Source organism: Dryobates pubescens, chromosome 2, assembly GCF_014839835.1.
Source record: "Dryobates pubescens isolate bDryPub1 chromosome 2, bDryPub1.pri, whole genome shotgun sequence".
In the NCBI taxonomy this organism is placed as follows: Eukaryota; Metazoa; Chordata; class Aves; order Piciformes; family Picidae; genus Dryobates; species Dryobates pubescens.
In genome coordinates, this window is record NC_071613.1 from 43,090,456 (window position 1) to 43,116,632 (window position 26,177).

The 26,177-nt window shown below is 46.8% G+C and overlaps 1 protein-coding gene across 1 annotated transcript in view; it reads right to left on the reverse strand.

Moving 5' to 3' along the window:
• Positions 1-24,257: 24,257 nt before the first annotated feature.
• The window catches only part of CLASP1 (cytoplasmic linker associated protein 1), a 181,951-nt gene continuing 180,031 nt past the window's right edge, over positions 24,258-26,177 (reverse strand). Inside the window, exon 41 of the mRNA XM_054176222.1 lies at positions 24,258-25,862. Coding sequence (XP_054032197.1) covers positions 25,776-25,862 — 87 coding nt within the window. The 3' untranslated portion in view covers positions 24,258-25,775. The remainder of the gene's footprint in view (positions 25,863-26,177) is intronic.

Consider the following 26,177-nt stretch of genomic DNA (forward strand, 5'->3'; position numbering starts at 1 on the left):
TTTGCCACCCTGCCTCAAACACTGGTGTCAGCATAACCAGCCAGTGGAAAGGGAGGGGTGGAACAGGCAGGGGGCCAGGCTGCCAAAGGAACTGCTTACACCAGCTTTGCCAGAAGATGCCTAGTCCATAGATTCCACACACCAAGGCTGTATCCTCTCTCCTCATGGCAAGGGAGTGTGAAAAGTTTCAACAAGAGCCACAAGGCACCTTCTGCAGATTTGCAGACAACACCAAATTGAGCGGGGCAGTTGGCTTGCCAAGCACCCTTGCTTCAGTCCAGCAAGACCTGGGAAACTTGAGGCCAACAATCTCACTAACAGAGATGTGAAGTACTGCACTAAGCTGGAATAAGCCCAAGAACCAGTTCAGGCTGGGAACCAGCTGGTGGAAGAGCAGCCCTACTAAGAAGGACCTATGGGTTACCAGGAAAGCCAGCTTAAATAGAATGATAGCATGTTTTGATTTGGAAGGGACCCTTAGAAGTCATCTAGTCCAACCTCCCTGCAGTAAGCAGGAACGTTTTCAACTAGAGTAGGCTTCTCAGAGCCTTGAATGTTTCAAGGGATGGGGCACCTACGCCTCTCTGAACAACCTGTTCCAGTGTTTCACCACCCTCATTGTAAAACATTTCTTCCTTATCCCTAGTCTAAATCTCCCCTCTTTTAATTTAAAACCATTACACTTCGTGCTGTCACAACAGGCAGCAAGAAAGATTGGCTCCATCTTTCTTACAGGTTTTAAGTATTGAAAGGTTGCAATAAGGTCTTCCCAAAGCCATCTCTTCTCCATGATGAGCAACCCCAACACCCTCAGACTGTCTTCACAGGATCATTTTTGTGGCCTCCTTAGTTCCCTCTCACCACAAATGAGGCATACCACTCTTCATAGTACAGGAGATCAAGGCAACTTATCATCCCTACTGCTTTATGTTGGTTAGATTGCATCTGTTTGAGCTTCCTATTGAAAAAGGTGGTGGAGAAGCTGGACAAGATCCCGCACCTGCTGGGCTGGTAAAACACTCAGGGCCTAGAGCACTTCTCCTGTGAGGAGGGTTTGAGGGCATCAAGCTTGCTGAGTCTGATGATGATGAAGTTAAGACTGGACACAACAGCAACCCACAAATTATGCAGACAGTTGAAAAAGATGCTAGAGCCAAACTGCATGAGCAGTGATCAAAGAAAGTGCCACAAGCTATGACTTGGGAGTTAAATTGAACACCAGGGAAAAACTTCTTTACCAGAGGACTGAAACACTGGAACTGGTTATCAGATAGGCAGTGGCATCTCCATCATTGAAGATATTCAAGAATCAAGCAGACAGACCCATGGTTGCCTCAATCCAATGTAGGCTCCAGCCCTTATTTGGGCTGGAAGTTACATTAGAGACATCCAGAGGTCCCTTCCCACCAACATTTCAAGCCTATGAAATCCAGCTGTAAGGGAGCCTATAGTTCTGACACAAGTTTGATGGTGCCACAAAGTCCCCTTCCACACAGATAATGCCCTAGCACTTACAGGATTTCCACAGCCTGGTAGCTTCTGAAGAAACTCATGGTAAAAGGTCTACATGTTGCTCTACTGCATGCACTCTTCTTGTCCCTTTGAGACTTCTAAGTCAAAGCCATCTGAAAGGTGGTTATTTTTAACACTGGAGGAAAGACACTCTTATTATTTGAACCTGGCAAAGCAACGGTGGTAAGCAGAAGCATACTCTCCAATGTAAACTCCTCAGACATGAAGTGATTCCAGGATAATAATTAGACACACTTGAGCATGTAGAAAGATTTGAAATGCTCCTCCCAAGGACAATTATCTGTTGTAGGACAGCACAAAGCATGAAAAAATTCATTACAGAGACTTTTTATCTCCCCTTAAACACTTGAGGGACAGTCTGAACGCCTTGAAAGGGAAACGTTGTAAGACCCTTCATGTAGTCAAAATGCCTTTCAGTAGTCCCTCAGAGAAGTCTTTGTAGCTCAGCAGAATCACAATTTACAGCTTACACGACCACTAGTCCTTCACAAACACTATGACTTGTATAATTCAATATATGAGAAAACAATGAGCAGTATTATTATAATAGTTGGAATTTGCTTCAAAGCACTCTTCCATCAAATGAGGCTTTTCTTGTAGAAATGCTCTAATTAGATGATTCACACAACAAATTCATAACCCAAGAAGAAGATAAACTGGAAAAGGGAGCGTGGTTTCCTTGTGTTAGCTACATATGGTCTGACTGTAATTATTCCCAACTGGAACATCCATACATAAAAGCAATTTTGCAATGACAGTAATTTGTACAATTATTCTAATAACATGTTATTCCCTTAATATTTATAAACCTACTTTAAGACTCTTTTTTATTGCATTTGCTCAGCAGTTCCTAAGTGTAATAATAAAGCGTCCCAAGTTCCCTGCAGGGTAAAGTAAGGTGAGGGGAGGTGGACAGAGACTCCTAAATGCATTTCTTTCCTCAATATTTCTTTCTTTTCTGCCAATATCCCAGGTTTCTTTCCTGCACAAGGTGTCACCTCTCATCTCTGCAAGTCCTGTGGTGCAAGTTATACAATTTGTATTAACTTTATGTGATGGCACACAGGGTAGATGCACCTTACACATGCAAATGTTGCATCACCATTAGGAAACAAGTAGTAGAATAGAATAGAATAGAATAGAATAGAATAGAATAGAATAGAATAGGAGTAGAGTAGAGTAGAGTGGAGTAGAGTAGAGTAGAGTAGAGTAGAATAGAATAGAATAGAATAGAATAGACCAGACCAGACCAGACCAGACCAGGTTGGAAGAGACCTTTGAGATCATCATGTCCAACCTATCAGCCAACACCATCTAATCAACTAAACCATGGCACCAAGCACCCTATCCAGTCTCTTCTTAAACACCTCCAGTGATGGTGACTCCACCACCTCCCCAGGCAGCCGATTCCAATGGCCAGTCACTCTTTCTATGAAGAATTTCTTCCTAACATCCAGCCTTAATCTCCCCTGGCAGAGCTTGAGACTGTGTCCTCTTGTTCTGGTGCTGGTTGTCTGGGAGAAGAGCCCAGCCCCCACCTGTCTACAACCTCCCTTCAGGTAGTTGTAGAGAGCAATAAGGTCTCCCCTGAGCCTCCTCTTCTCCAGGCTAAGCAACCCCAGCTCCCTCAGCCTCTCCTCAAAGGGCTTGTGCTCCAAACCCCTCACCTTTGTTGTGAGGAAACTAAAGCACAAACTGACTTCCCATCACCAAGAGAGTGACAGATCTGTGGCTAAATCTCAGGGTCGTAAGTCCCAGCCTGTGTAGTCTGGGTCTCCTTAACAGCCATACAGTTAGACCAGGGGAAGGCCATCTGTTTGAAGATGGGATAGGAGACACTGAAGTGTGCTACTTTGTTTTCCTCTTCTGCATACAGGGGTAAACCAAAGAACTGTTTGTCAAAATTCATGGAGTCACACAAATCACACAGTCTCAAGCTGCACCAGGGGAAGTTTAGGCTCAAGGTGAGGAGAAAGTTCTTCACAGAGAGAGTTGTTAGCCATTGGAATGGGCTGCCCAGGGAGGTGGTGGAGTCACCATCCCTGGAGGTGTTCAAGAGGGGATTGGACATGGCACTTGGTGCCATGGTCTAGTAGTCATGAGATCTTGGGTGACAGGTTGGACTTGATGATCTTTGAGGTCTTTTCCAACCTTGCTGATTCTGTGATTCTATGACGTGTAAAAATCATGCAGGTGGAAGAAGGCTCAGCCCCTCTATCTTCCCACAGCAACAGTGAAGTACATTGAGTTGTCTTGACTATAACCTTGGTGACATCAATACAAATTGGACATTCTAAGCTTGTTCCCACACAGCCCAGGGCAGTTGTACTTGCAGGGCTTTAAGACACAGATGTTTCCAATTTTTTAAAGACAAATTAGTGCCAGTTTCATATCTCTTTGATACACAAACCACCTGACCACTAAAGGTACCCCAGTGGTGTTTATGAAGACTTCCCAGAGCGGGATGGGATGGCAGTATGAGGACATGAACCATAATGAGTATCTTCAGCTGAGATGATCCAAGCGACCAAAGCACAAAACAGATACATCCTCACTCCCAAACCAAGGCTTGTCAGTTTGTTTTCATAGCTAACCTCACTGCAAAACCCTCCTGGGGACCATTGCTGTAACTTTTCCCATGATGTAGTTAGGCAAGGTCAGCGGCAGTTCAGATGCACATCATTCAGTGCCACCAGCTATGTCGTGGCAAAAACTACCTATTTCATGTCTTGGTTAGGTTTGATGGCAGAACTGCTGGACTAGAGGAACAATAAACACTAGAGGAACCATAAACAATAGTCAAAGCTCACTTTACTGTGTACCAACCATTGTCTGCAGCAGGATTTTAGCTCAGCCTAGAAGCACTTCCATATTTCAAAGTAAAGACAAGCCTTAGCCTTTCAGAGGATATTTTCCTCTGTTCTGCGTTAATCAATCAGTGCCAATTAACCAACATTTAGTTTCAGCTCAAGGAAAGAATGACAGAAATAATTATGTCCTGAGACAGACATCCTATTAGCTTCTCCAAACCTATTAACCACCACAGATAAACTGGCAATAAGTTAACTGAGATTAATAAACCTAATGCACAAACCATCTTCTTTGCAACCCTCTTCACTACCCTCTCTAGAGCCAAGACAACACAAAGTTACTACCCAGCCCCTGCATATGCTCACATAAATGGGACATTGTCTATAAAACAGTTTTGCTGGTTCACAGAATCACAGAATGTTAGGGGTTGGAAGGGACCTCAAAAGAGCACAGAATTGTCAGGGTTGGAAAGGACCTCAAGGATCATCCAGTTCCACCCCCCCTGTCATAGGCAGGGACACCTTCCACTAGATCAGGTTGCCCAGAGCCACATCCAGCCTGGTGTTAAAAGCATCCAGGGATGGGGCTTCCACCACCTCCCTGGGCAACCTGTTCCAGTGTCTCACCACCTTCATGGTGAAAAATTTCTTCCTAATCTAAACCTCCCCTCCTCTATCTTGGATCCCTTCCCCCTAGTCCTATCATTACCTGACACACTCACCAGCTTTCTTGTAGGCCCCCTTCAGATATTGGAAGGCGACAATAAGGTCTCCTCAGAGCTTTCTCTTCTCCAAAATGAACAACCCAAGATCATCTAGTCCAACCCTGCTGCCAGAGTGGGATCACCTGGAGCAGATCACAAAGGGACACATGCAGGCAGGTTTTGAACACCTCCAGAGAAGGAGACTCCACAACCCCCTGGGCAGCCTGTTCCAGTGTTCCCTCACCTATGATATGGGTTCCTTTGATACTGAAATACAATGTGGGCTTGTTCCAGGCTGCCCTTGACCAGGAAACAGAAACAGCCACTCCTGAAGGGTCTGTTTATAAAGCACCAGCTAAGCAATTCTATTATCACAGAATATTTAAGTCAAGCCTTATGTGGTATAGGTTTAAGTTGCCTATTGTAAAAGAAATTTGTAGCTTTGAAGAAAGATTGTTCTGGATTGATTAAAGATGTGAAAATTACACATACTAATGTGAAGTAGGTGGATAATGTTGTTGTTGTTTTATGTGTTTACAAGGTTCTGCCTCTCTTATTGACCTCATGTAAACATTTGTTTAGGCTAGGATGCACAGCGTCCTAGACTCCCTGGACTGTGCCAGTGAGATTCCACTTTCTATAAATATTGGAGATGAATGAGATGAATCCTGCCAAACATCTGCTTTCATTCATCACAACAAGGGTAAGAAACTTGATCGTAGTTTGTAAACATCTCTTTGGAAGGGACTCTGTAATACAAACAGAAGAGAGGCAGCAACACTGAAAAGGAGGCCAACTCCATCCAGCAGTGCCTGGCTCATAACACCTGGTACAAGCAGTAGCAATCACTGAGATTATTACATGAGACAGTATCATTACTTTTATTATGAATAAATAGAACAAACCAAAGTGACAATCTAGTTGGTAGTGTCAAGCAGTCAGATTTATGTCTAATCTTCATAGAACACATAGAATAAACCAGGTTGGAAGAGACCTTCAAGATCATCACGTCCAACCCATCAACCAATCCAACCCACCTCAAAAACTAAACCATGGCACCAAGCACCCCATCAAGTCTCCTGAACACCTTCAATGATGGCGACTCCACCACCTCCCCAGGCAGCCCATTCCAATGGGCAATCACTCTCTCTGTATAGAACTTCTTCCTAACATCCAGCCTAAACGTTCCCTGGCACAGCCTGAGACTGTGTCCTCTTGTTCTGGTACTGGCTGCCTGGGAGAAGAGACCAACATCCATCTGTCTACAACCTCCCTTCAGGTAGTTGTAGAGAGCAATAAGGTCACCCCTGAGTCTCCTCTTCTCCAGGCTAAGCAACCCCAGCTCCCTCAGTCTCTCCTCATAGGGCTTGTGTTCCAAACCCCTCACCAACTTTGTTGCCCTTCTCTGGACTCGTTCCAGCAAGTCAACCTCCTTCCTAAACTGAGGGGTCCAGAACTGGACACAGTACTCGAGTACATAGATGCTTTTCTCCATTTACTTGGAGTGCCTGGCATTTTGATTTTGTCATTATACACACAACCTGTGCCTTTTCTTTTCCTTTTTTCTTGTCTTTTCTTTTTCTCTTTTGCCTGCTGGTTTGTTATTCAGTCTTTTCTTACCTTAGCAGAGCAAAATCACATGATTTTAATCCATCAAATGCAAGCACAAACTGCATTAAAGAATGCTCTATACAATTTGTGTTAGTGCTCAGCATGACCTGGAATCCTTGGGAAATTCCTGAAGAAACCTATGTTGTGATAATGTAGGAGGATAGACTCCTTAAGTAGGTTCCTAACTGCACATATCTAAGGAATCAAACAGTAGATAACATGACAATATGGGGAGGTGGCTCTGGGTGGACACCCTTGGAACGGCACACTGGGTGCTATCCCAGCTCAGCAGTAGAGCATTGGGAGCAATCAAAAACTATCACCTTTTAGTTGGAAAATATGTGTTTTAGTAAAGAGAACTTCTTAGCCAAGACTCTGTCTTTAATACTAATCATTTTAGGACAACAGCTCTGTCTGGTAGCACTTAGAAAAATTTTAAATCTAATTAACTATCTAGAAGACACAAAGATTGCCTGAGTGACACACACACTGCGGAAGACAAGTGAGAGATGCCAAATCTCCTAGCTGAGGGGGGAAAGGAAAAGGAAAAGGAAAAGGAAAAGGAAAAGGAAAAGGAAAAGGAAAAGGAAAAGGAAAAGGAAAAGGAAAAGGAAAAGGAAAAGGAAAAGGAAAAGGAAAAGGAAAAGGAAAAGGAAAGGGAAAGGGAAAGGGAAAAGGAAAGGGAAAAGGAAAGGGAAAAGGAAAGGGAAAAGGAAAGGGAAAAGGAAAGGGAAAAGGAAAGGGAAAAGGGGGGAAGGGAAGTGTTTTAATACAACCAAGCAGACACACAGGACATGACTAGGGGTAGAGAATGTCAGCCTTACAGGGGGCAGTCTGCTAAGGCCATAAGAAATACACATCTGTTGGTTAGTGATGACAGAGCAAGCCTAAAGATGAGATTTTGGAGGAGATGAGGGAGATTTTATTTTAAAGACAAGCCCATTTTCACTCATGCCCTTGTACCCACATACTCACAACCAGAAAACAGGCATCTGCCCATCGTCAAGGCACCAACACATGTGTGTCCAGGGTCTGGTGGGAATCCCTCGCAGTAATGCAGAGTACAAGCGGCATGGCTCTACAGTGCTCATCCTGTCTCCTTCCATGGCTAGTGACCACTCAGTCTCATGGGATGTGCTTCGGAAACCTGGAGCAGACTGTAACTGCCTTCTATCATCTCTTCATCACACCCCACCTCTGTGGATCATCAGCACTGACTCACTGCCCCTTGTCTCCTCCCCGAGTATGCCAAGGCTCCCGTCCCAACCCATATTCTCCTGCTATCACCTCTTTGATGGTCTGAGGCTTTGTTTCAGCCTGGGTGTAGATCATCCCTTGTTTGCCTGATCCAGCCTGAAGGTATATTGTTACCAGCTCCAGTTTATCCTAGCTTCATACGGATAAAAGTGAATAGAAGTGTTCTTCTGCAGTCACCTACAATGATTTAGATGCCAGCAATTGCAGATGCAATCCTGTGGCTTCTTCTAGATCAGAGGTCAAACTACAAGAGACTTCAACTAGTGAGCAAGAGACCCTGCAAGGGTCCCAGTTGCTCCTAAGGGGTCTCTGGAAAGTAATTGCACTGAGCCAGGCAGCTGGCTATGGAGCTGACTTTTCAAGGATTCCTATCACTACTGGAAATCACCAAAAAACCCCATCAAACCCAACAACAACAACAAAAACAACCAAAAGCAGCAACAACAAACAAAACCAACAAGCCAAAACCAAACCCAACCCCAAAACAAGGTTGAAAACCATTGAACTAGATAATCAAAAGCCTTGTAGTGGCCTTGACTATGCTATTCATTGAGGTTGGAATCTGTTATGGAATTTTTCAATACACAATTTAATCTGAGCAGCCTGAGCTCCAGAAGCAGAGGGAGAAAACCCAGTGACTCTGGAGCCAGAGCCCCTCCGGCAAGGAAAGGAAACAGTTTCAATGGCTTTTGGAGGACGCCTTGGCCAAGTCACACATGTTGCAGCAGTTTGCTGGCAGCATTATAAAATTAGAAGAGCAGTGTCAGGTGAGCTGCCTAAAAGGGCAAAAATCGCTCCCTATCCTGCAGAGTGCTAATATTTTGGCATTCGTGGCTTTTAAGTGCCTCACAATGGGAAAGCAACCTCTTAAACACATGGGTTTAGTGGCCATCCTAGATGCAGACTTAGCAGCAGCTCCTCAGCAGGCAAAAGTCTGAGGCAGCACTGACTTCTCAGCAACTGAGGTGTCCCACAGCCAGTTCTGGGGTGATACAGTTCTGCCCAGATAGCAGCACTGCCTCCCTCTCCACCTCCATCCACCCATAGCTGCACCTCTTCCATCACCTGCACTAGCAGCTCTGATAGGCAAGTGTTTCCCTCTGATAACTGTTCTTTCTCTATGAGAAAAATCCCAGCTTCTCTTTGGTCTTCAATTTGCTTCTCAGCTGGATCAGTCCCTGTATCTGAGTCCCACTGTGGCCATGCACCTGGTGGTGCCAGCACAGTGCAGGGAGGGAAGCAGCCAAGAGAGCCTGCATTCAGCCCAGTATGAGTACCGCTGAGGATATAATATAGTCTCAGCTCCAAAGAGACCAATGGCAAACCAACTTTCCATGATCCACTTCAACATCTATCTGTCTTCATGGTGTTCCTTCTCTCCTTGTGCCTGGAAAAGTTTTCTGCAGACAGCATCTTCTTTACTATCCCAGAAAATCTGGAACTTCATTAATAAAGCAAGGAGATGACTGCTAACCCTCACTGCTTTGTATCATTCACTCACAATGTCCCAGGGAAAAAGAAAATGTTCACAGACCAGTTCCTGCAAGGTGCAGGGACATCCCACAGCAGGGACAGGTGGCCTGGAGTCAGGAAGCACCCTGGGGACACTGCAATTGTCCCTCTTAACCCTGCACTGTGTGGGTCTTCCCAGGCCTGCTGGTAACTGTATGTTGTGACATATCTCCAAGGGCAACGTCCTGCAGTCAAGAGAGTGACACTGCCATGTCCTCACCAAAGAGGACCCCATTAAACTTTGGTCCCTCAAATGCCAGCAGCCTTTTAACGGGGGTCATTGATTTTGGAGGCAGATAGAGCCCAGGTATTTATACTTCACACTCAAATACATCCAACTGTTTTTAAAGCAGAGGTCACTGCCAGCCCAAGAAATACAATCTTGTCCCAAGGTCTCCAGAAATTTGGTAGTTGTTGTGTGTCTTCCTCTGTCAAAAGAAGCTCTTGGTCAAGGATACCTGATGCTAACCAATGCTGATAAGAGGACCACATCCACTACTGCTGCAAGTCATCATACTGCTTAATGTGGATCAGGCCCTGCATTTTGTTTAATGAAAAACCACCACAGCCTGGTAAAAGGCACCGTGCAGGCAGTGTCTGAGGCAGAGCTCCCTGCCCATCTCCAGGTATCCTCAGTGCTGACAGATGATGAAGACCTCAGTTCAGGCTGTAAAACCTGCATATTGGCTTTAATCACAAGAGCAGTTTTGTCATTCCATGTAGGCAGGGACCATAAGTTCCACTACCCATCACAGGGACAATTAACTCTGGAGAGCCAAGGCGGGACAGCAAAGTTGTCCCTGGCAAAGATGCCTTCTGCAGCATCTGTGAGGTGAGGCAAATATGGGGCATAAGCAAGCTTCGAAAACAAGCCCTTAAATAGACAGAGATGAAAGGATGGTTAGATATCATTTAAACATGGTTTAACCATAGAGGAAGCCCATGTCTGAATGTGTGTTTTATCTTTCTGCAGATACACAGTATCTGTGGAGGGATCCTAGAAGTGCAGGGAAAAGACAGTGACTCACCATCCATTTCATAAGAGGGGCTTTGAAGGAACACATACTGTGTCCCCCCAAGACCTCTCAGTGGTCAAAAATGCTTTGCTAATCTGGTTTTTTTAGATGCAAGGTTTATGTTGCCTTCTCCAGAAAGAGAGCCTGGTAGTGCACCATCCTGTGCCTTTGTTTCCCCATCCGCACCTACAGGGTAACCGGGCTGTCCCCACAGGAGCACTGGGAAGATGGATTGGTTAATATTTGCTCAGTGCTGTGGAGATAGCACTATATAAGTCTAATTACATTTTCTGCCCTCATGTGATAAGGATGTCATCTTGGATTAGAGAGGATTAGTTGTTAATGCCATTCCTGTACATACCGGTCCCCTCCAGGGCTTTGATTTCTGCTGAGAAGGTTTTTCACCCTGCCTTCAAATCAACAAGGTCCTCCTTGTTATGTTAATCAAGGAAATCAAAGATTTTTGGTGGAGGAAAATAACACCTGGTGGGTACCTGAAAATGCTTGCATCCAAGCACGGGTGTGCACTCAGTGAGCACTGGCGCACACTCAGTGAAACTCTCTTGCTTCGGCATCCCTAACCCTTTGAAAGGGCCTGAGGAAGGGAGTTGAGTGCATCCCCTCCCCATGCACTGGGCTCCAAACACACACCAAGTTATTAAGTACAAATCTCAGTTAATGTTTAGCACTCGCCCCCAAAAAACAGAGATTGTGGAATGCCAAAGGAAATGGAGTGAGAAGCCACGTGCCACTAACCATTCCAAGGCAAAACGCTACCGAGAGAGGACATCCCACACCCCAGCAGTGCTGCTCGGGAGGGAGCCTTCCAGCCTGCAGCCCCAGAGCAAGCAAGAGGGCAACCTGGCTGCCGTGCTGCATGCTGAGAGCCAAGCAACTCAGGGATTTTGCGTTGTTAAACTTATTGTCGTGAAGTTGCATCCCTTCACCACCTTGACCCTGACTGCTCTCAGTCTCCCCCCTTGGATGGAGGGCTCTCGGGGATTTTGCTGAGACCCCTTCCAGGGATCCCTTTTCTGCACTCCCACTTGCTCTGAGCATCGGTTCCCCCTTGCACAGGCTTGATTTCAGCCACTGGCTCAGTAGGAAAAGGACTGGCTTGTCCCCACCTCCTGCTAGTGTGTGTGTTTCAGGATTAGCCAGGAGAAAGACACAGGCTCCTCTCAGCAGCAAGAGAGGAGGAATACCATCTTCTGGCTCAGCCCCCAGCTGACAGGAGCAGCATTGGCTCACCAGCATGGTGAAGGAACTCAGTGGAAAAGAAAATCTCCAGGGTCTTCTCAAGCTGCATTAAGCACTCCTTTATTGGTACTACCTGCAGCCAAATATAAAGCAGGGAGCTGCAACAAGAAGTGGTGAACAACAGCAAAAGCCTTGCAAATGTCTCAGAATTGTGAAACCAATACTCACCCAGGCTGTGTGGTGATAGGCAAGGAAATGTGTCAACATAGTTTGGCAGAAACTTACCAAAATCCTGTGAGGAGATAGTCTTCCCTGCAGCAAAAGCTGGAATCAGAGGCTTACAAGCTGAACTTGCTGCAGTAGCAGCATCCATACCCACCTGAGTGGAGAGGTACTCCCAGAGTGGGTCCAGCAGTAACCAAATAACTGTTCCATTGCACAGTGTCCCAAGAAAGTGCAGCCTGAAGTCTCAGATAACCCTTCACCACAGTTCCTGCACTCTCAGCCATGGGGTGCTGCTTCTTTCCAAGGCTGCAGGAGCAGAGAGAGGCATGCTCACTAGCCATGGGAATTCAGCTGGACACACAATGGAAGCACATGCATGACTTTGCAGTTGATATTTCCATGGGAATAGGAAGCTGCAAGATTTAAATGCATGTGAAGGAGAGAACCAGGCATCCTTGCAGTTATATGCTGGGAAGTCCACATTTTCCAAGCAGAGCAGCTCATCATTCACAGGTGGCATTTTGGAGAGGGGTTACTCTGTAATGTTCACATTCAGTAATAAAGAAGATTATTTTTTACTTGTTAACACAGCCCCAGAGAAAAGAAATCACTGCTTCCAGGAGAGCTTATGTGGCAAGTGCTTGCGGGGCTGGAGCCATCAGGGACCACATGGTAGTTGTGTGGTGGAAGAGCTGCTCCATGCCAGGGAACTGAGGGTACAACAGTAAGTTGTACAGTTGAACAGTAAGACATCTGGCCCAGCTGCTCAGAAAGCACCCAGCTCTGTGCTGCACTAAAGAGCCTAGGTATATGGCAGCTTTGGAGAATTAAATGCCTTCTTAAGTTTTTTTCACTCTTTTTGTTCACTGGGCATCAGCAAAGACTGGCCCAGGGACCTGTGAAGAGGCACCAGGAGCCCTTTATAGTTCTGGGACCAGCCATGACAGTGCTGAGAAGACACAGCTGAGGGAGGCCAACCCTTTGGCCAGTGTTCTTGGGGCATTAGCGAAGGCTCAGATGAGCACAGCATGTGGCTGGTGCTGCTTACTCCAGGGTCACTGGGATGCAAAAGAAGGAGTGGCTTTCAGTCTACCTAGGTTTAGCTCGACAAAGCAAGAAATTATTTCCATTTATTTCTTATTGTTGGTCAGAAGAGCTACCCTGTTGCAAGAGAGGGAATAAATAGCTGTTGCTGTCACTCTAGGTAGATGATCCCTGTCCTTCCAGGACAAGAGGAACTAGGGTGCAGATGAGGGACATTCTATTTAACAGTCTCCAGTACAGCATCCTTAGTTCAGACCAGACCTGCAAGACAGAGCTGAAGCTGGCCAGGAGACTGAATTTTCATTGCTTAAGGAAAAAACAATAATTAAAAAGTCAAGATTTTAAGGAAAAAAATGTTAGCTCAATGTTTGAAACAAGACACGTTCCCTAGAAGACAGTCCATGGTGTCACAAATACTAGGGGCAGCTGCAAGGCAGGATGCTGGGGGACACAGGGCTACAGATGCCACCAGGGTGCCCTGTCTCAGTGCAGCCCTTCCAGAGCCTCAGCAGAGCCATTGCCCTAGGAGCCCTGAGCATCACACTCCTTTGGCTGTGAAAATGAACCTCCCTTGCAGCAGCAACTCCAAATGCAGGGATCAGAGCCAAGCTGTCAGGAAGCCAGCAGGTTCCCATTGGCAAGTTCATCAAACAACGGTTTTTGGCAGAACATTTCCATTTTGGAGAGTCAGCAGCCTTGGAAAGCATCTGTCAACAGCAGTGAAGCTCAAGGTGGGTACACAGGGGAAGGCCTCTGTGGCACACACATGACCTGGCTGCATGGATGCCATGCTCAGAAGAAGCCATTCAATGAACCACCACACTTTTTGGCCAATTCCCTTCCAGTCTATTCCTTGTCTGTCAACAGAAGGGTTTGTCCAAGCTGAGTTTTCAGGATAAGTGGAGCAACATGCATTAGTTCAGACCACAGGAGGACTTGCTTATTGGTTCATTCACTCTGTAAGAGTTAACATCCTTGCATATGCTTGACCAAATCATCAGTTTGTCAAAATTAGGCCTGGAAAAATAATCAGCTTTATTACTCCAAATATTAACAAGTTTTCCTCATCTAAAGTTATCTTGCTAAGCCCAAGACTTCTTGCCCTATTGCTACGAAGAGATCATTTCCGCTCCCTGCATTTGCCTCTCACATACTTATGGGCTGCTCTCATGTCTCCCTGGGCCCTTTCTGTCACCCATTATCCAACCCAGGTTGAGCTTGCTGAAGTCATCGTGTCCCTGCTGATCTCTGGCTGCCCTCCATCCTGCCCATGTCTTTCCTATCCCAGCATGAAGCTGGCCTTTCTTCACAGCCCTTCTCTGCAAATCTCCAGTGCCTTCTTCCAGCAGGTCCTCACACCCTTCCCATGGATTAATGATCTGTCACTCAGCAGGGATGGAGTTGTCAGAGCTGTGCAAGAGATGGAGGAGATAGAGCAGGAGATGCAGGCACAGAAGGAACCCACAGATGGGAGACTTGCCCAGTGTGCAAAAATGCTGCCAGCCCCAGCTCCCCATTCCTCCACTCCTTCTCCAGCTGCTGGGCAGGGATTTGAACACAGGAAGCAAAGACAGGTCTTAAGCTTATGCTGGCAGCCCTTGGATCAGGGTGTCACCTGTCCCAAACCAGGTGATGGCTTAGATCTGGCTCTGGATGAGCAAGGCATAGAGAAAAACTAGGCAGGGGTCATGCAGCAACAGACCAGAGACATGAAGACCCTGCCAGGGGAGTGCTTTGCTGTTTGGGTTTTATTTTCTCCTTTCTTTTTGGTTTCCAGTCAGGGCGGGTTGCAGGCTGGGCTGCTTGCCTCCCTCTGCCAGCAGTGTCTGTGAGGCTGCAGAGTGCTACAACTGCAGGTTCCTTCGTGCAGGAAAAAGCAGGAAAAAACTGGCAGGGGGTGGAAATGAGTGGCAAGCAGATTAGAAACTCAGCTCCTATTTATAGACCAGCAGTAGAGAAACTGCCCCTGTGACAGGCCATCCATTTAACCCTTTAAGTTCCAAACACCCACCTGCCCAGAGGCGCTGAGCCAGCTCCAGCTTGGGCCATGAGGGAGACTCCATACTGAGACACCCATAAGAGGGGCAGGAGGCAGGTCCAGGCACAATGGATCTTAAAGAGGCTATTCCTCAGCAAAGACAATGAGGAATGAGATGAGGAGAAAGTTCTTCACAGAGAGAGTTGTTAGCCATTGGAATGGGCTGCCCAGGGAGGTGGTGGAGTCACTGTCCCTGGAGGTGTTCAGGAGGGAATTGGACCTGGCATTTGGTGCCATGGTCTAGTAGTCATGAGGTCTTGGGTGACAGATTGGACTTGATGATCTTTGAGGGCTTTTCCAACCTTGTTGATTCTATGATTCTATGACTAAGGGCATAAAGAAGTTGGGTCACCTCAACAAGGAAGAGATTGTCTCAGCATTCTGCTGCTCAACAACCAAAGTGAGCAAGAAGTATTTTCTGCAATGACATAATAAACAAGTTTTAAGGACCACTCCAATGTTCCTGTAACCCCTGAGCTTTGGCAGATTGAAGGTAATGGGGACCATTGCTTTGAGGGCTACTGCATATCCATGTCCCACAAGCGGCTGCTGATGTTTGCAGAGGGCTGCTCCATCCCACAGGAGTGGACTTTGGCCCCTAACCCCTGCTGTTTCCCACCATGGTCACCCAGAGCTTATCAGCATAAGAACAGTCAGACTTCTTCACCAGCTCCCTGACAAACTTGCAGTGATCTGTTAAATCTATTAGCCTTTCCAAGGAGAGGTCATGCAAGCACCAAAACATGGAGTTCACATTACAAATGCCCTGTACATCCAAGGGCTGGGTCCAGGAGTCGAGCAGGAAGTGAAGTGAGTCTTGGAAAGAGGCAATCGGCACACCTCCAGGTCCAGGAGCACACTGGTGTCATCTTCCTGAAGCTCCCCTTTGACTGCTTCTCTACCTGCTGTCGCTTTCAGGTGCCTTTATGCAGTGCACAGTCATTAAATCCAGAAATTCAGTTTGCTCAGTCTTCCAGGCCTGGATTTCACCAAAGCAGTGGCAAGCAGAGGCATGTATGGGGAGGATGAGCTTCATTAAGAAGTGAGCAAACCCCAATATTAGCCTTGGGGCACCTTAAACAGAATAAGAGGTGCTTAGCTCTGCCACACAGCGTTAGACTTCAGTATAACTCAGTTTACCTGCAGGAGAAGAAAAAGGGCTGCAACACTGAAAGATTTATATTGGATGCAAGGAAGATTTTTTTAATGATCAGAGTGAGCAGGCACTGGAACAGGTTGCCTGAAATTGTTGTGATATCCCATCACTGGAAGTGTTCAAGCTCAGGTTGAATGCGGTTTTGAGCAAACTCACCTAGTGAAAGATGTCTTTGCCCACGACAGGGTAGATGGACTGGACGAGCTCTAACCACCTCTTCTGACACAACCCATTCTGAGATTCTGTAAAAAAAAGGTGCCACAGGTGCCACAGCTGCTGAGCTGAGAGTTGAGGTTTGGTACCTGGCCAGCAACTGCTACCTGTACTGGAGATCACTGAATGAGAAGCTGTGCGCCCCGGACACACACAGGCTGTCCCACCTCACCAGCAGCTCCAGCACTGGCATGCAGACAGCATGGAGTATTCTTCACTCCATTTCACCTCCTGCAGCTCTGGAGGCTGAGTGGTTCCCTGAGGCTGGCTGGTCTGGGATCACCCCTAACTCCTTGCACGGGGACAGCTGCATAAACATGAGGCTGGATCCGGGAAGGTTTCGCTGCAATTCTCCATCATTGAAGAATCAAACCTTCACCCCCAAAGTGAAGGCTGCAGGCCTCAGCCATTTACTGCCTCTACCACAGACTTTCCAGCTGTTCTCTCTCTCACTTGTGTTAACAGCTATTTTTACATCATTTCTTTTCTTCTTAATTGATCTAAATCCTTTCCCTTAGCTTTCTTATTAAAGGTGGATTTAAAGAGGAGGAGTTCATTATCTCAGCCATGTTTGAGTCATTATGAATTTCATCCCTCTCCTCATTAATTACTCATTACCTCTCAGTTCTGAAAGGGCCGCTTTGTCCCTGATGTGTTTGTGGGCAGCTTCCCTGGCACCCTGTAATCCCCCCGGCCCTGCGTTAGCTTGGTCTGGTTTACGCTGCCTTTGCTTTCCTCTCTGCTGCCGCTCGCTCCGCTGCTCCCTGTCTCCTCCGCTCCCCAGCAAGCTCTTCCCCTTTCTCCCTTTCTTAAGTGCTTGTTTCCTGCTGAGCACTCCAGCCTCAGCCCCAGGTCCCTTGGTAGATTGAAGCCCCACAAGCATTGTCCCTGCCCCATAGGGACAAGCGCCCGTTCCCACTGGTCCCCATGACGAACAGCAAGGAGAGTCGGCAGATCCTGGTTACTGGCTTGCCACTCGAGTTTGGATACAAAGAGCCTTTTCTGTTTTGGAAAGCAATGGCTTTGCTTGGCCTGTTTAGGTATCTTGACAAAGTAGCATGGAGGAGAGAGTAATGCTGCTTAAGGGCCTTGGGTTTAACAGGCCAATCTTTCCCAAGCCTTTGGTTGTAGTCAGATGCCCAGGGAGAACTTGAAACATTTTAGCATCTCCTGAGCTACAGCTGCAGTAGTCCGGAGGAACACAGTGGCTGAATGGTGTAAACATCCTCCCATCCATGTATGAGCACTGGCCCTGGCAGCAGGGAACTGTGTGTGGTACAGACACTTATATACTGACCCTAAGACTGCAGCAACCTTCTCTAGCCCATTTTACACGCACTTACTAGCACCCCATATTATCCAAGAACAGATCTATGAACGGGCATCACAGACCTGAGCATAGAACCACCCAGTGTCTGCTGGCAAGAGATCCCCCTCCTTCTCAGCCTGATGCTCAGGTTGACTTCAATACCTCCTGCCCCAGCAGCTTCCATACAGCCTTGCAGGACTTTTTTCTCCATCACAGCGGGGGATGGAGGTTCATGGTCTCTCCTTTTCTCCCCGAGGTTGATATGACCTGCATTTCTCTGCTGAACCTCCTCCCAGCAGGCTCCTTATGGGGCTGGGACATGCTCACTAGGAAGGGCCCTTTCCATACTGCATGGATGTGTATGAAAGGGCAAAGCAGGAAAAATGTGTTGGGTTGGTAAAGGGAAGAGAGGGGTGTGTGATATTTGCTTGGGCAGGGTAAACGAGGGTTGCACAAGCAAGCAGTTGGGTTGCACAATCAGATGCAGTGGAATTAAGTTACCACTGATCAGCTGAGCTGCACTTTCTCAAGGGTTTTAAGCCAAAACATCTTATTGTTTAACTGGAGCAAATTAAGATAAGGCACCTGGTCCAGGAGTGCAAGCAACTCTGCTGACATTCACTGAGCTGCTCCTTGGTGCATCCCTTGCTGGGAGGGAAGGGGTCTCAAAATAATTTGAGAAGGATTGCAAAGTGTTGTGCAGCAACATTTCAGACCCTCCAGGACAGAGAAACAAATTGAGAACAGGCTGCAAGTGCTTAGAGAAAGCCTCCATGCTTGCCAGGAATCTGCTAACTATACCTTTAATTGCTGGCAGCAACTCCACCATAAGGAGAGCCTAGCAAAACTATCTCAGCCAGCAATTACAGCCATTCCTCATCCTCAGTCTGTGAAGCTTAGGATGTCATGTGGCTTAGGACAACGGGGGACTTCATTGCAAAGGAGCTACAAGGGACAGATACAGCGAGATGGTCCAATAAACACACACCCTTGTCAATGCACTGCAGTCTGAGCCCTAAAGCACATGTCAAAACCCAGCATAAAAGGAGCCAGGAGACTGAGCCAGATGATTATTTTCTTCTGCTCCTGTATTTCATTTAGAACAACCACTCTGGGATGTTCCTGTTGAGCTTTTCACTTGCTGCAGTTGCATCCCACAAAACTATTGCCTTCTGCCACGCTATTCCTGCAGCAAAGAAGGGCAGCCCTGTGCTAGCACCCCCAAAGATGCAAGTCTTGTTACCAAGGCCCATATCTGTGTATCTCCCAAGGAGCTCAGCAGATGGTCACACCTGGGCAATGAGTGCCTGAAGGCATGAGCCATTGCCAGGAGAAGACAATTTCCCTGAGGGGAGTTCTGTGCATCTGGTGATGGTTGGTGATGAGCCATCAGCTGTGGTTCCACCTTGGCACAAACGTTTGGTAAAACCTAGTCACAGGGTACTGAGAAGTGCTATCTGGAGAATATCCAGATCCCTCCAACCCTCGCTGCTTGGTGCTCTGGAGGGAAAGGAGACCTCCAGGCATGCAGACACCCCTCTGTGCAAGTCTTGCACAAACTGCCAGAATGACCTCTTTCTGCATCTGTGGGGTGCCCCTCTTCTCAGCCTCCACAAAGGGTTTTGCAAGGACTGACCAAATATTTTAAGCACGTGTCAGTGCAATCCATCTCCCCAGCTCAAACTGTCTAATACCACATTTGCAATGCCTCAGACTTCAGAGCTTTTCCAAATCCCTCAGGCCTGTAAGGCTGATGTAGGCCAGCATCTGGAGTTTTACAAGGCACAGATGAGATAATGCTCTATTCATTCTCTCTTCCCTTTCTTACAACCACAGGTACCTGGCACTTGCTGGAGAACAAACACATGGCAAGTACTCTGGGAAGAAGCCAGGGCCACTGGGCAGAAGCAAACCTTCCCTCATGCTCGTATACCATAGCACTCTTTGTGTATTCCTCTGGGAATATTCACACCAAAAATCTCCCATCAGAAATCTGAACCTCTCCTGCCTGCCTTGCACCCACCACAAGGTATTTGAGCATCTTTTACCTCGATGCTAAGGAATGGCATCAACGTAAAGGTCACGCCTCAGGGATTCCATTTCCCTAGTGTAGACCACAGCTTCACTACAGGGTTTTAAATTCTAAGGAGCTACGATTCTCCCAGGGTAACACACAAGTCCCTGAGCATTCAGGTTTCCCAGACACTTCAAGTGGTCTGGCTGAACAAGCCTGTGTCAGGGAAGTGATCGTGCCCCTGTACTCAGCCCTGGTGAGACCACACCTTGAGTACTGTGTTCAATTCCAGGCGCCACGGTATAGGAAAGACAGTGAGGTCCTGGAGCACGCCCGGAGAACGGCAATGAGGCTGGTGAGGGGTTTGGAGGGCAGGTCATATGAGGAGTGGCTGACAGAGCTCGGGGTGTTTAGACTGGACAGGAGAAGGCTAAGAGGAGATCTTACTGCTATCTACAGCTACTTGAAAGGAGGTTGTAGTGAGGCTGGTGTTGGTCTCTTCTCCCAGCAACAGGATGAGAGGAAAAGGGTTTGAGTTGTGCCAGGAGAGGTTTAGATTGGACACTAGGAAAAACTTCTTTACTGAGAGAGTGGTGAGGCATTGGAACAGGCTGCCCAGGGACGTGGTAGAGTTACCATACCTGAAGGCGTTCAAGATGCATGCAGATGTGGTACTTCAGGATATAGCTTAGTTGTCATGACAGTTGGGTTATGGCTGGACACGATGATCTTAAAGGTCTTTTCCAACCTTAATGATTCTACAATTCTGTACGTTCTTTCCCTTGATACCAGGCACAGAGACCTGTGCAGTTCCCAGCACCCCCTCACCTGCCCAAACACTGCATCACCCAAATTTCTACTGCCACGTATTTTAAAACCTCTGCAGTTCTCTTCACAAGTCTCATAACACAGACATCTTTTGAAGCCCTTGCTCGTAAGACCATCACCTTTCAAGCAGCACATGGCTTTCCCATCTGTAATGTCACAAGAAGCCCCTTAAATCCTAACTTCCCAGAAGCTTTTAAAATCTGACAGCAAAAGACCAGCCCTCCAAAATATCACCTACCTGCTGGGCCCACTGCCACTCACAGGCCTGTAAGAAACAAGCAGCTGACCATATGCCCTCTAAATAATACATGATAATGTATCAGCCAGGGAAACAATAAGAGCAAATCCTTTCATCATAGTATCAGTCAGGGTTGGAAGGGACCACAAGGATCATCTAGTTCCAACCCCCCTGCCATGGGCAGGGACACCCCACACTAGATCAGGCTGGCCAGAGCCTCATCCAGCCTGGTCTTAAACACCGCCAGGGACAGAGCCTCAACCACCTCCCTGGACAACCCATTCCAGGCCTTCATGGTGAAGAACTTCCTCCTCACCTCCAGCCTGAATCTCCCCACCTCCAGCTTCATTCCATTCCCCCTAGTCCTATCACTACTTGATATCCTGAGAAGTCCCTCCCCAGCCTTCTTGTAGGCCCCCTTCAGATACTGGAAGGCCACAATTAGGTCACCTCGGAGCCTTCTCTTCTCCAGACTGAACAGCCCCAGCTCCTTCAGTCTGTCCTCATAGGAGAGGTGCTCCAGCCCTCTGATCATCCTCGTGGCCCTTCTCTGGACACGTTCCAGCACCTCCATGTCCCTCTTGTAATAGGGGCTCCAGAACTGGACGCAGTACTCCAGGTGGGGTCTCGGCAGAGCTGAGTAGAGGGGGAGAATCACCTCCCTTGACCTGCTGGCCACACTTCAGTAAGCAAAGGCTGCTGGAACGAAGACCTGTGTTGGATAACAAATCTACTTCCATATTTCTCCCCCTTCCCCCTCCCCCTCCCCCTCCCCCCCCCCCAAAAAAAAAAGAGGCAACCAAACTTCCATTTATTCTAGGGCAAACTCAAAAGGTTTTAATTTTTTTTTGTTGTTGTTGGTTTTGTTTTTTAGCAAATTCTATCACGTAAATGTTAACAAAAAAAACCCAAACAAACAAACCCAAAAAAAAAACATCTGTACAATTGCCATGATACACTCAAAAGTGAAACAAATGAGATATAAATACAGATATGGATGTAACATGACAAAAGCTTGAAGAACAGAACCGAAGAAAAAGAAAAACCAAACCAAAGAGCATGCTCATGAGCACGGTGCCAACGAAGTCATTTCTCACGGCCGGCACATTGTCTTTGTCAGAGCGGTTTTTACTTCCCATTTAAAACAATGTTAGCAACGTCCTGCCGTATACTACAAAGGTCTATGTTCCTGTCCCTTAATACGCAGTATTATGCTCGATAAATAAAGGGGTGGGGGAGAAAAGGTTCCGATGACAAAGATGCGAGTTACACTACTGATACAGGTTATCGGTAAGCTAGTCATAAGCGATTAGAAAAAGACAGTCTTGTATTGTATTGTCATCCAGGCAAGCACACATAGTGTACCTTAAGAAAGCCACATGCCTCGATATTTCTGCACTACATGAGAACTACAGTACGTAGACCTGTGGGGCGGATGGATCTGGTATTTGCCCATGCCCACGGAGCACTGGTGCAGCCAATGGCAGAAAAAAAACCCAACATCCACATCTGAGATTCCGGCAACTTGGCAGCCAGGAGCCGCTGTCTGCTGAGAGTTTTCTCTCATTCAGACTTCTAAAGCATGGTGGGCAAAGAAATTACCTTGTTTTCTTTTCTTCTTCTTCTTCTTCTTCTTTTTCCCTTCTTTTTTTTTTAAATTTTTTAAGGTATGAAAAATTGAAGCCCTGCATAATGGGCAGCAAGGAAAAACAAAACAAAAGGAAAAAAAAACCCACAGAAAGGCAGCTGCAGTAGGTGGCTACTGCTGGGAGAACGTGAACACGAGCTTCACCGGTGCGGTGAGGCACTGCCAGTGTGCAGATCTTTCTCTGCAAGCGTGTTGTGGACACTGATTTGTAGCCAGAGAGACCTTTATGCTTACTGAAGAGAGAACAAAACGATTGTACAGCTTGTTGATGTCAGAACACTGGAGATCAGAGAGGTGACATTCAGAGCTAGCCCTTTGAGTACTTCAAAGGAAACACAAACACACACACACAGAGGAAAAAAAGTCATGTTCAACATACTAAACAACCTTACTATGTACATTATACGCAATGATTTATAAATACCTAAGCAGAAGGCTCTCTACTGTATACAGGTATAACATACTTCTAGAGTACTCAAAGGATGAACAGTCCTTGACTGACTCACATAACGAAATTAAGTAGCACATTAATGAGCATCTGTTGACAAACAGAACCGAATCTGATTCAGAAAGTAAGGCCTGGTTCTACCATGTACAGCCCCAAGTGTGCCAATAGTATCACAAAACACAGGCTCGTGGCTGGAGCCACAGCAGGCTGCAGGCGCCTCTGCAAGGACAAGCTGCTAACCCCTGCTGTGGTGCCAGCACACGCACCAGGGTCAGTTCAGAGGCGTTACAGTGCGTTCACTCTCAGTGCATACTAACAGGATTTTATAAAACATATAAAATCATTCAAGAAGGAATTCAATTCCTGGAGATTTGCTACAGTGTGCCATTCAATACAACAAAACCAAACAAACAGCAAATGGCGATGGACCGAGCTCCATCACAGCTGGGAGGGACTAATTGTCGTCTGGTCAGCTATGCTGACCTTCTGAACCCCAGAACTGGAACAGAAGACCCTGAACTGAGATGAGGAGAAAGAGAAGCACAAATATTAAGCAGTTAAGAGTACAAATTTTTTTTTAAAAGGCAAAAACCAAAAGAAAACAAAAAAGCCCCAAACCCAAACAAACAAAACCAAAAAACCCCAAACCAAAGCCAAAAAACCCCATCCCACTACTAAAAATTCAAACAAGATAGCTAACTGCTGCCAAGAAGTCAGCTGAGTATTTCCTCAAAAGGGAAAATGAATGTGTTAAACTAAAATTATTTGAATCATTCAAAAATTTAAAAACAAAAACAAAAAAAAAAACCAAGAAGAATATTCTAACAAGCAGATTGAAAGATGTTAAAAAGAAATGGTCCACAGAAAGGGAGACGCCAACCATGAGCAGCCAATCCTCCATCTAGAGAGGATGGCTCTTCTGAGCCTTCGGAAAGACCCTGGGGGAATCCCACCCGCTGGGATTGCATGGTTTCTCCTGCCATGGCATCACTCATTGGGAAAGATGAGGGAGCTAGCCCTGCAGCCAGCAAAAGACTGGACACATCCTGACAAACTCAGGAAGAAGTCACCTCCTCTGATCTCAATTCAGCAGGGAAAGGGACCAACAAGTTTTGTAGTCCAGTCCCTCCTGAGTTGTGGATGGTGAGGGGAGCTGGCACCAAATGTCACCACCTGGCCTACCTCCTCGGGGCTGGTGCTGAGACACACAGGGATGAACTGATGGATAGGCAGGACCATGGGGATTCACCCTCCCCATTTCACTTCCCTGCTGCACTGGAAACTCACGTTCTCACTGTGCTACCAAAGTGTCCCTTCAGGCTCCTCAAAGGGGAAGCGAAGGAGGCTGGTGAGAGACCAAGGTACTGAGAGCAGCCAGGGAGCTTACATCCATCACCACAGCTGACACCCTAAGCTGCAGGTCCACCACCCTCTTGCATCACTGAAACAGTTTTGATCCACTGCAGGACTGGGGTGGGTGTCCCTCTCAGCAAGAACCCAGACCAGGGCCAAACACAGCACTGCATCCTTCTGCTTCCCCTGGTTATAGAGGCAGGGGGAGCTCACTCTTTGCAAACAAATGGGTCTTCCTTTGGGAAAGGGTAGTGCTGTAGGGTATTTGCAGCTGCTTGGCTCTGACTGGCTCTATATTATTAGGCTGCAAGAGGATTTGCCCCACTGCACCCTCATCCAGAGCACCAACAGCCGTGCCCAGCAAGTGCCCACTGCACCCTTCTGAAATGTAGACCACACAGCAGGGCCGTTGCTGGAGCTGGCCAAGGAGAAGGTTTCTAAAGGCAGCTAACAGCACTGCAGGCTCTTCAGGCACAAGAGGGGAGCTGTGGCAGGCAACCAGCACTGTCCAGCTGGTTCAGCAGGTGCTTCCATGAGGTCTTCTCATTCAGTTTCAGATGCCCTTTCTGTCCTCTGGGATGAACATTTTGCCCAAAGCACAAAGAGCTGTGGGAACAAATTCATTCACAGCCCAACTCCAGTGGGGCTGGTCAGAGCAGCAGATCAGTCCTTTTGACACTACAGACTTCAATAAAAATGCAGCCAGCCTCACAGGCAGGACTGAGGTACAGCCCTGCCAGCTCCTACTGCCCACCCACAGACACACTCAGAGCCTAATGCAAAACCCACCCACCTAACTCCAGTGTCTCATTTGTAGACATCAGTCCCAGAACTGGGTCTCAGGTTCTCTTTGGGGAGTAACAAGTAACCTGGAAAGTCTTTTGAGCATATGAAAGAGCTGAATAGGTTGTCAGGAGAGAAATATTTACACAAAGAAAGGAGCGAGAGCCCAGCTGTTTTGCACAGCACAGCTGGCTGGAGAGAAATCAGCCCGTTGGAGAGGTCTGTGAGAAGAACTATGTACAAAACCTCAGATGTTTAAAAAGAACCTACTTTTTCATTACTTGTTATCTCTCACTATTAGAGGATCCAAGGCTGGTATCACAGCCACATCTGCAAATATCTCCCCACAGACAGCCCTGCGCATCAGGCAAGCTGCAACAGGGAGTACAAAACAGGACCACAAGACTTGTAAGAAGAGAACCTAGCCAGAACAGCTGCAGGGAGAGAGCAGGTAACTATCACACAGAAACCAAAACTGGGCATGAACTAAACAAACAAGACTTGTTTGACCTTTACATGTGTCCAGCTTCTAGGTCTCAGTTTTGGAAGGCTAACCTAAACATATTTCTGGGATTTCAGCAGGCTATATCAATATGTTTAAGCATGGCTTTCTGTTGTTCACTTTTAATGAAGACTACACCACAGATCTTGCTTCCTTTACATTCAATACCAGTAAGATTCTACATAAAAGTTTTTAAGGGACTAAAATACTGATTGCAATAAATATCTGCATGGCCTCCTTGAGCTGATGGAGCACGCCAGTGAAGAATAGCAGAAAGGTCTCTGAGAGGCACCGTTGATTGTTTCTAAATCTACACTTGTCCACATATCTCCATTAACTGTGCGTTGAAACATCTGAAGAGGAACTGCTGTTGCTGTTGGTGGTCTGGGCCCTCTTTATGTACAAGTTTAGTAGCTTCATCTGAAAGAAAGAAAGAAACAAACAAACATACATCAGGAGAAGATGCCAGGAAAAATGGGCAGACAAAAGGTGACTGCAAATCTTAAAGCTCACATTGGGTGATGAAGTCAGTTTTGAGTGAGCTGACACCGGGCTCAGTGAAGGAAAAGCAGAAGCAAAGCTGAATTTATTTTAGGACACATTCAGGAGGACATGACTAGTTCCACTGACATTACAGGCAGATTTAATGACATTTACAAAAACCTCCTGCATTTCACTTCAGCAGCTATCAGTTCACAGACCTCAATCCTGCAGCCTGCTTTAGGCAAGCAGGAT